This window comes from Neoarius graeffei, chromosome 19 (assembly GCF_027579695.1).
Source record: "Neoarius graeffei isolate fNeoGra1 chromosome 19, fNeoGra1.pri, whole genome shotgun sequence".
NCBI lineage: Eukaryota > Metazoa > Chordata > Actinopteri > Siluriformes > Ariidae > Neoarius > Neoarius graeffei.
Genome location: NC_083587.1, coordinates 62362238 through 62373568, shown reverse-complemented (window position 1 = coordinate 62373568; position 11331 = coordinate 62362238). Strand labels below are relative to the sequence as shown.

General features: G+C 40.9%; 1 protein-coding gene across 1 annotated transcript in view; it reads left to right on the top strand.

The window, feature by feature from the left end:
* The first annotated feature begins 905 nt into the window (after window positions 1-905).
* The window catches only part of col28a1b (collagen, type XXVIII, alpha 1b), a 43093-nt gene continuing 32667 nt past the window's right edge, over window positions 906-11331 (top strand). The window contains exons 1-6 of the mRNA XM_060900981.1: window positions 906-972; window positions 3976-4103; window positions 4280-4839; window positions 10947-10967; window positions 11054-11113; window positions 11199-11252. Of these exons, the coding sequence (XP_060756964.1) occupies window positions 3983-4103; window positions 4280-4839; window positions 10947-10967; window positions 11054-11113; window positions 11199-11252 (816 nt within the window). The 5' untranslated portion in view covers window positions 906-972; window positions 3976-3982. The remainder of the gene's footprint in view (window positions 973-3975; window positions 4104-4279; window positions 4840-10946; window positions 10968-11053; window positions 11114-11198; window positions 11253-11331) is intronic.

Here is an 11331-nt window from a genome sequence, read left to right as displayed (position 1 = left end):
GAGGTTTGATATTGGCCGATAATTGGACAGCTGACAGGGATCAAGGTCAGGTTTTTTAATCAGGGGTTTGATAACTGCTAGTTTAAAGGATTTGGGTACATAGCCAATCATAAGAGAAGAATTTATTATTTTTAGAAGCGGTTCAATTACTCCAGGCATTATCTGTTTGAATAGATGTGTCGGTAAGGGATCTAGTACGCAAGTTGAGGCTTTTGATGTAGAGATTAATGAAAGTAATTCAGTTTCTTTTAGGGGAGTAAAACATTCTAACTGATGATCTGATACAGTTATATTGTTAACTACAAGGTCACTTTCATTGTCTAACCTTAAATTAGTAGTTTGAATTTTTTGTCGGATATTCTCAATTTTGTCATTAAAAAAATTCATGAAGTCGTTGCTACTACATACTGCAGGTGTGCATGTGTTGATAGTGGACTTATTCCTGGTTAATTTTGCTACAGTATTAAATAGGAATCTAGGATTATTTTTGTTATCTTCTATTAGGGAGGAGAAATATGTTGATCTCGCAGCACTAAGAGCTTTTCTATACTTCAGGAAGCTCTCCTTCCAAGCTAATTTGAACACTACCAATTTTGTTTGACGCCATTTAAGTTCCAATTTTCGAGTGGTCTGTTTTAATGTGCGAGTGTCATCATTATACCAGGGTGCTAATTTTTTGTCTCTGACCATTTTCCTTTTTAGAGGAGCTACATTATCTAAAGTATGGCGGAATGTTGACTCTTTTTATTATTATAATGCATTATTATTATTTTTATAATGCATTAAGAATGATTTGAAAATCCTCTTGGAATCCTGTTTATTCTTCGATGATCTGGCAACCAGACAGATGTTGAGGAGCAGTCAGGACCAGGACTGTGTGTGATCCCTCCTGCACCATCAGCATGTCAGATCCTTGTCAGCATGTGACAGGATTATTGATTTAAAATCTCTCACTTCTGCATGACACAAACGGTAAGAAACTAAAAGATGATTTATTTTGTTGATTCTGAAATTTCATGATAACTTCAGCATCTTGTTCCAAGTTTTATTATTACTCTAACATGTGCATGCATGTTGTTATGGAATAATAAATGCTTTATAAAATGTAATAAATGTAAAACTAACATGTAGACTAATTGTCTAAATAAGTAGATTTTCCGAGGTCTTATCAGTAAAAATGTAAGTTATGCGTTGTCAGAATCTCATTCCTGAGAATTATTTCTGGAATTGTAATTAGTGCAGTTCTGTTCCTTTAAGAAGTTTGTCTGGAGAAGAAACACTTTTCACAGCAAAGATGTGTGACCTTTAGTGCAAATTTATATTATATATTTTGTAAAGATTGGAAAAATCAGTACAAAAGTTCAGTACAATCTTACTAGTAAACGTACACTTAAGATATTGTTATATAATATACTGTATATATATATATATTTTGTACATTAAAATAATGTATCCATCACATGCATCCATGACTGCTAGAGTTTGGTACCTGAGCTTCTCCAAGGCGAATGTTGCTAACAATTAAAGGAACCTAATGGCTACCAGTTTAGCATTATGCAAACAGCGTATCTCAATCATCACACACACTTTAAATCATACCGCGTTTTTCAGTGTCACTAGAGTTAGTGATTTTTACATGAAGAGAGGATAAAAAGAGTGGAGGCTGAGGGAATGACTGTTTATGTGATGACTGATGATGTTCCATGACATTGAATATAGTTATAAATGGATAAAAAGTACAATATGTTGTTCATGAGTAAATAAGTTGATCGTTGATTATTTTCCTAATGGTCCATGGTCCCGTGGTCCAAAGTTTAAAGGTGAAAGACAGACAGATAGATACAGTAGATAGATAGATAGATAGATAGATAGATAGATAGATAGATAGATAGATAGATAGATAGATAGATAGATAGATAGAACCCCAATTCCAAAAAAAGTTGGGACGTTGTGTAAGCTGTAAATAAAAACAGAATGTGATAATTTGCAAATCATGGAACTCCTTTATTTCACTGAAAATAGTACAAAGACAACATATCAGATGTTGGAAATGAGAAATGTTATTGTTTTTTGAAAAATATATGCTCATTTTGAATTTAATACCAGCAACACGTTTCAAAAAAATTGGGACGGGGCATGTTATGGAAGTGATGTATTTTGATGCATATGGTGTGAAGTGAGTGTGCGATGATTTAGAAATGAAATCTTCACATTGCGAAACTGGTGGATTTAAGTGTCCCTGAGCTACACATACAACCCCGATTCCAAAAAAGTTGGGACAAAGTACAAATTGTAAATAAAAACAGAATTCAATAATTTACAAATCCCAAAAACTGATATTGTATTCACAATAGAACATAGACAACATATCAAATGTCGAAAGTGAGACATTTTGAAATTTCATGCCAAATATTGGCTCACTTGAAATTTCATGACAGCAACACATCTCAAAAAAGTTGGGACAGGGGCAATAAGAGGCTGGAAAAGTTAAAGTTACAAAAAAGGAACAGCTGGAGGACCAAATTGCAACTCATTAGGTCAATTGGCAATAGGTCATTAACATGACTGGGTATAAAAAGAGCATCTTGGAGTGGCAGTGGCTCTCAGAAGTAAAGATGGGAAGAGGATCACCAATCCCCCTAATTCTGCGTCGACAAATATCAGAAAGGAGTTTGACAGTGTAAAACTGCAAAGAGTTTGAACATATCATCATCTACAGTGCATAATATCATCAAAAGATTCAGAGAATCTGGAAGAATCTCTGTGCGTAAGGGTCAAGGCCGGAAAACCATACTGGGTGCCCGTGATCTTCGGGCCCTTAGACGGCACTGCATCACATACAGGCATACTTCTGTATTGGAAATCACAAAATGGGCTCAGGAATATTTCCAGAGAACATTATCTGTGAACACAATTCACCGTGCCATCCGCCGTTGCCAGCTAAAACTCTATAGTTCAAAGAAGAAGCCGCATCTAAACATGATCCAGAAGCGCAGACGTCTTCTCTGGGCCAAGGCTCATTTAAAATGGACTGTGGCAAAGTGGAAAACTGTTCTGTGGTCAGACGAATCAAAATTTGAAGTTCTTTATGGAAATCAGGGACGCCGTGTCATTCGGACTAAAGAGGAGAAGGACGACCCGAGTTGTTATCGGCGCTCAGTTCAGAAGCCTGCATCTCTGATGGTATGGGGTTGCATTAGTGCATATGGCATGGGCAGCTTACACATCTGGAAAGACACCATCAATGTTGAAAGGTATATCCAGGTTCTAGAGCAACATATGCTCCCATCCAGACGACGTCTCTTTCAGGGAAGACCTTGCATTTTCCAACATGACAATGCCAAACCACATACTGCATCAATTACAGCATCATGGCTGCGTAGAAGAAGGGTCCGGGTACTGAACTGGCCAGCCTGCAGTCCAGATCTTTCACCCATAGAAAACATTTGGCGCATCATAAAATGGAAGATACGACAAAAAAGACCTAAGACAGTTGAGCAACTAGAATCCTACATTAGACAAGAATGGGTTAACATTCCTCTCCCTAAACTTGAGCAACTTGTCTCCTCAGTCCCCAGACGTTTACAGACTGTTGTAAAGAGAAAAGGGGATGTCTCACAGTGTTAAACATGGCCTTGTCCCAACTTTTTTGAGATGTGTTGTTGTCATGAAATTTAAAATCACCTAATTTTTCTCTTTAAATGATACATTTTCTCAATTTAAACATTTGATACGTCATCTATGTTCTATTCTGAATAAAATTTGAAACTTCCACATCATTGCATTCCGTTTTTATTTACAATTTGTACTTTCTCCCAACTTTTTTGGAATCGGGGTTGTATAATTCCAAGACAAAACTAAAAAAACACCAAAAACATCTGGGCTGATCGATGACCTTTGGGATAACGGGGGGGATAATTGTGTCATGTTTGGTCGAGCTATTTCTTTAACCATTCCATTCTCATGCTTTCCAAGGCTAACCATGAAGGTTAAGCTGTGGAGTGTGACGCTGCTGTGCTTTGCATTATTATCCCTTTCACACGATGCCCGAAGTCAGTACAGAAGAAACCAAACGAAAAACCTGACCACGAAAGATGGAAAGGGTAAATTGACCTTGTGTTTTGTGCTTATTTTCTGTACGACCCTCACTTATAGATTCAGAGTCTGTGTGGTGTTTCAAAACCTGCTGCTGGAAACAGCTGTTAAACCTATTAGCACCCACGCATGTTCTTCTCATTCGTAAACCTTTGGACTGGATTTTTATGTCTTCCATGAGCAGTGCTGGTGTGTGCGCTGGAGTTGGCCTTCCTCCTGGACAGTTCAGAGAGTGCCATGTCATACCGTTTTGAGAAAGAGAAGGATTTTGTGCGTTCATTTGGTGCCAGGGTGGTGAAGATGCAGGTTCCTGACTGGCACCTGATACCCCGCCTTGCTGTTCTCCAGTACAGTAGCTCTGTGTCCATTGTCCAGAGCTTCTCCAACTGGAATGGACTGGATAACTTCCTGGCCAGTGTGGGCTCCATGGCCTACATCGGACAGGGCACATACTCATCCTATGCCATCGGAAACGCCACTGAACTCTTCATCCGTGAGACTGATGACAAGAACGTCAGGGTGATGCTGCTGATGACTGATGGCTCCGATCATCCACGGAGTCCCAACATCCTGGCTGCCACCACCGAGGCCAAAGGACACAACATCAAACTTTTCACCATCAGCTTGTCATCACAGGGCAGCCAAAACAGCGCCAAGCTGCGAGCCATGGCTAGCAGTCCGGTGCAGCAGTTCGTGCACAACCTCAACGATCCAGACCTCGAAGAAAGACTACTTCAGGAGCTTGTAAGCTAAATGCTAGTTATATGCATTATTAATCATCCCTGGGGTGTGCGGTTATCGGCAAATAATCAACCACACCATGGTGTGATGCAGAATTACCAAGCAGAGTTACTGTCAGCATCCAAAAGCTGATTATTTTCCCAATAAAAGCATGCCCTGGAGTGATTTATTCCTCTTATATGACCACAGCAATTCTCACAATTGCTTTAAAAAATTAAAGAATGACATTTAATTCATTTAATCCATTTAATGCTGTGGGAAGTCTGTGAAACAAACTACTTCCTTTTATCACTTATAGTAATTAATGATTAACTCATCTTAAGGATGCACCACAACAGGAAATGTGACTATAAATGGATAAAAAGTGTGTCATGTCATTCTTTAATAAATATAAATTGTAATATTATATTACATTACAGGCATTTAGCAGACACACTTATCCAGAGTGATGTACGACAAACCCAGAGCAGCCTGGGGAGCAGTTGGGGGTTAGGTGCCTTGCTCAAGGGTACTTCACCCATTCCTGCTGGTCCAGGGAATTGAACCAGCAACCTTTTGGTCCCAAAGCTGCTTCTCTGACCATTAGGTCATGACTTCCCCCTTATAGTGGGTTAAATTATATTTAAATTAAGTTAAAGTATAGACCCTTTTCAGTCACGTGACCTTCGTAAACGCGACCACCATTTTGGACATGTAGCAGACTTCGGCTCGAATTGGTTTGAATGCGAGGAAGGCGACAAACGGAGAACATACAAGAAAAAGGAGCGAGATGCAGAAAACACCTTCGCTATCCAGCGACGTAGGGCATTTACAGGGCGAGCAGAGGGAGAAATAACAACAGTAACGACACATTAGCAACGCCGTACAGAAATAACGGTTTATGGCACAGACCCTTTCGGTTCTCGCTCATCTAGCTGCTACAATGACTGCTTAGACTGCAACAATAATACCTAACACACATTTAAGTATCCGTCGTAAAGACGTGAAACTCGTCGAGTGACGAGTGTGTTCATTGATAAGCTAACACAATCTAAAAGTAGACATACCATCACACTGCCCTGGCGCTGTGTACAGTTTCCCTTCTATGGTTTGTGCACTCACTATTTGCCATTACTTTCTCCAACCGCTGTTAGAGATTACAGGGAACGGCCTGGATTTAAGAGACAAATACATGTTCCTCTTGTTTTGAACACTTAGCCCATGTTTACATTAGACCGTATCAGCGGATCATCAGATTAACGTTTTTAAAAGCGATTAGTGTGCACACAGCAACACCAATACACGATTCGTCTGCACACAGCAACGCCAATACACGGATACGCTCGGCTCCGCAGGCATCCTGCGCTCCAAATCACTCCGCCCTGAACAGCGAGTGCCCTCTGGAGGGTGCGCACTCCGGCCCTGCGCAGCTCACAGAGCGCGCGAGTGAAGTGCACGAGCCACGATTCGGGACTGAGCCGCTGTGTGTGTGATCCCAGCGCAGATCACTTACCACTCGCAAGTGGAAGGATGGCAAGCCTAAAGACAATCATTTTTTTTTTGTTACATAGTCAAAAGAGGTGTCGGATCACTGGATCCAGTGTAAATAGCTGCCGGAGCCAACGCCCGAGGTTCCGGAGAGCGCGCCGGCTTGCTCCCCTCAAATTAAGCGCTGTTTGTAGGACACTGCCTCTGATCTGTCCTACAGTCTACCAACAGCAAAGGAACACAACGCTAGCTAATGTCGTTAGCTAATAGCTACTACAGAAGAACAAAGAGGTTACAATGGGTTATTTTAGCCTATTTGGTTACACACTCGCCGCCACAGAATGTTAACAGCAATGTAATGCCTTTTCTGGCTAATTTTATTCGTCTTACGTCCAACAAAGTGGTCACTGCACAAGCGCTGGTATGCCGAGGGCTGCCAATCTGTTTATGGCCGCTATCCATCTTCTCCGTCGGGATCCGATAAAATGATAACCCTTGCCTTGTTTGTTGATGGTTACTACATCCAGGTGCACAACAATATAGTGGCATGACGGAAGTCTTGCTGAAAATAAACGCTTTCTTTGCTGCCGTTCCTCAATGTTGGCTGTGGTAAACTACTGGTAGTACATGTCCAAAATGGTGGCCGCGTTTGTCGTGACGTCACGTGAAAAGGGTCCATAGTTTCCATAATAGTGGGTTCAATGCTGTGATATAAGAGGAAGAAAACTTCCAGTCGTTTATTATTTATCTTATAACTGCACTCCATAGAGTTCTATTCCTTACATAATCTCAACAATTAATGCTTCATTATAGTAAAATTACTGCTACGTAGTTTCAGTATGTAGAGTCGGTATTATTAGGAATAGTTAGGATTTATAACATCTGTATATTATATATTAGAACCTGAAAAACACCCAAAAAACAGATGAAGTTTATACAACAATAGTATGTAGCAGTTTAAAAAATAATATGCTTCCATCCATCCATCCATTATCCGTAACCACTTATCCTGTACAGGGTCATGGGCAAGCTGGAGCCTATCCCAGCTGACTACGGGCGAAAGGCGGGGTACACCCTGGACAAGTCGCCAGGTCATCACAGGGCTGACACATAGACACAGACAACCATTCACACTCACATTCACACCTACGCTCAATTTAGAGTCACCAGTTAACCTAACCTGCATGTCTTTGGACTGTGGGGGAAACCCATGCGGACATGGGGAGAACATGCAAACTCCGCACAGAAAGACCCCTGTTGGCCGCTGGGCTTGAACCCAGGACCTTCTTGCTGCAAGGTGACAGTGCTAACCACTACACCACCATGCTACCTCAATAATCTGCTTATTAATTAAAATTAAACGCTGCAGAGTTGTGACACATTAAGTTGTGTGTATTGTCTGTGCTCTCAGCACACCAGCAGACAGTTTCCATGTGTATAAATATCACACATTAAAGGTCAAATCTGAACCCACAATGGTATGGATTGTACTGTGTTTGGGATTATGAAAGCTCGCAAGCAGAAAAAACCTCAGAGAGTAGCAACACATGCAAACTTATACCATGAACATTAAATAAATAAATAAATAATTTGGGCGGCACGGTGGTGTAGTGGTTAGCGCTGTTGCCTCACAAGAAGGTCCGGGTTCGAGCCCCGTGGCCGGCGAGGGCCTTTCTGTGTGGAGTTTGCATGTTCTCCCCGTGTCCGCGTGGGTTTCCTCCGGGTGCTCCGGTTTCCCCCACAGTCCAAAGACATGCAGGTTAGGTTAACTGGTGACTCTAAATTGACCGTAGGTGTGAATGTGAGTGTGAATGGTTGTCTGTGTCTATGTGTCAGCCCTGTGATGACCTGGCGACTTGTCCAGGGTGTACCCCGCCTTTCGCCCAGTCAGCTGGGATAGGCTCCAGCTTGCCTGCGACCCTGTAGAACAGCATAAAGCGGCTACAGATAATGAGATGAGATGAGATAAATAATTTGATGATTTAAAAATACAGCATGTAATGGAACTTTCCCGAAACTCTGTGTGTGTGTGTGTGTGTGTGTGTGTGTGTGTGTGTGTGTGTGTGTGAGAAAATTTGCTACATGTTCAGAATGTAACCCGAATACGAATACATCATGATGTCATTCGGATTGAACAGCACTTCTTGTATTTCTATTGATTAAGTTTTGTTTGTTTTAAGAAAGCTTGCCAGAAAGCTTATGCACTTATCAGATTTGCTCAAGCACAAGCAGAAAATAAAGACAATGAGGATTTAACAGTGGCTATAATATGTGGTGGAATGTTCCAGGAATTTTATGTCTGTGATTATACAGTATGCTATGAACACGGATACGAATGAATCGTTCAGATTGAACAGAAAATATCTCATCTCATCTCATTATCTCTAGCCGCTTTATCCTGTTCTACAGGGTCGCAGGCAAGCTGGAGCCTATCCCAGCTGACTACGGGCGAAAGGCGGGGTACACCCTGGACAAGTCGCCAGGTCATCACAGGGCTGACACATAGACACAGACAACCATTCACACTCACATTCACACCTACGCTCAATTTAGAGTCACCAGTTAACCTAACCTGCATGTCTTTGGACTGTGGGGGAAACCGGAGCACCCGGAGGAAACCCACGCGGACACGGGGAGAACATGCAAACTCCACACAGAAAGGCCCTCGTCGGCCACGGGGCTCGAACCCGGACCTTCTTGCTGTGAGGCGACAGCGCTAACCACTACACCACCGTGCCGCTGAACAGAAAATATGTTTGAAATAAATACAAATACGTATGAATAGTAGGCACAGTACTGAAGACTTTCGAATCAATACTAAATACTCAATCAGACACCGTGAGGATTTGATGTAACAGTGGCTATAATGTAATATAATGGCAGAATGTTCCAGAAATGTTGTGTATGAAAATATTTGCTATATTTAATGGATGTTAACAAAGAAGAATGCTTTATTCCATTATTCAAATTGAATAGACAACATGTTCTAAACAACAAATACAAGATTATTATTATTATTATTATTATTATTATTATTATTATTAGTGAAGCTCCATACTTAAGAGTAAAGTATCAAACTGATTTTTGATATATACCACCACAGGGAACATGTCTGTGAAGGTTCTCAGTCATCCAGGTCATTGTAAACTGTAGGTGCTAAAGAAGGCAACTGGATTTGCTTGAAATCCTTGAAGACGTTTCACCTCTCATCTGAAAGGCTTCTTCAGTTCTGACTGACTAGTGGGGAGTTCCAGGTATTTATCCTCTAGTGGACCAAAAGCAACCCTAAAGAGAATCGTTGAGGTCATATGGGTCGTTGACCCGCTCAGTCATCCTGTAGGTGTTAGATGATTCCCCACTAGTCAGACAGAACTGAAGAAGTCTTTCGGATGAGCGGTGAAATGTCTTCAAGAATTTCAAGCAAGTCCAGTTGCCTTCTTTAGCACCGATGGTTCACCACAGGGAACCTGATCAGAAGTATAAGGCAAATGTATCTCATAAACACTTGACCACTGGACAACGAAATTTGTATCTTTATTTATTTACATAAGATAGATGGGGGTTTATCCAGTGCTTATTTTTAATTTGGTTTTTAAAAAAATAACTTGGGATTATTTACGAACACATTTTACGCTCATCGGGAGCTACAATTTTAGACACTGCGTAAATATATTATCATTACATTACTGGCATTTAGCAGATGCTCTTGTCCACTTATGCTCTTTGAGTGACGTACAACAGGACCCTGACACACCCCACCTAGGGAACAATTGGGGGTGAAGTGCCTTGCTCAAGGGCACTTCATCCATTCCTGCTGGTGTAGGGAATCAAACCAGCAACCTTTTGGTCCCAAAGCCACTTCTCTAACATCTAGGCCATGGCTTCCCCCATATGATGATGATGATGATGATTATTATTATTATTGGTAGTAGTAGTATTAATGCTTGCCAGAGTTTGCAGGACAAAAACATTAACTTATGAATAGGAGACACACAATTATTTTTCCCTCTCTCTTTCTCTTTCTCGATCATCAGTGCTTTGTGCTTTGCAGCAGTAGCCCAACCTACCTTACTTTATGTCCAACACAAAATCATTTTTCTGAACAAACTGGCCTGAAATTCACAAAAGAAACATGATTATATTTACAGACCCTGCGGTGACTGCTGGAGTCTCCAAAAAGCAATCATTTCCTTTTAAAAATATGAACTTGTACATTCTTTTTGGTTTTTTTCAGCATTTTTAAAATAACTTTCTCCATCATTATTAAAAGAAAATCCTCCCAGAAAATTCAATACACTCATTATAATGAAATGGTGCTCAGAGGACTCCATTTTGACTGGCAGCATCACTGCGTCCCAGAATCTGACAGCGTGTCCAGTGAACGTTACAGATTTTTCTGGAATGGAACAAACCTAAAAACATAATCTCACAAAATGTTATTAGGCTGTATTGTTGTCAGCTATAAACATCAGTCCCCTGATTTGGGAAAGACATCTCTCTTTTTTCCCCAGTTTAACTCCGAACACAGACTCAGATACAGAGAATGGGACTGTGGTACACGACACACATATGCTAAAAAATATGCTTCAGAAACATTTATGAAATATTTTCTAATCTCTCCTTGTATTTGTTTTATTTTTCAGAAAAAAGTGGCCAATAATGAAGTAAGTGCTTCAGTCCATGTTGTGGTGAATTATTAAACTGTGCATCACATGCTGTGGTGTTTTACTCACTAGGTTTTGTGTTTCAGTGTCCACGAGTGCAAGCGTGTGTGTGTGAGAAAGGAGACAGAGGCGCTCCGGGACACCCTGTGAGTGAACAGGATGATTCTGAAGGAATTATGTGTGGTTTTAGTGAGTAATATGAATAAGTGAAGATGATCTTAATCGTTTCAGGGGAAAAAAGGAGATCCAGGGATTGAAGGACTGCCGGGACCGAGAGGGGAAAAGGTGAAAAACAGCTCTGACTGGAATATAACACTTTATTAGGAAAATACACTAAACAAAGAATACACACACACACACTCAC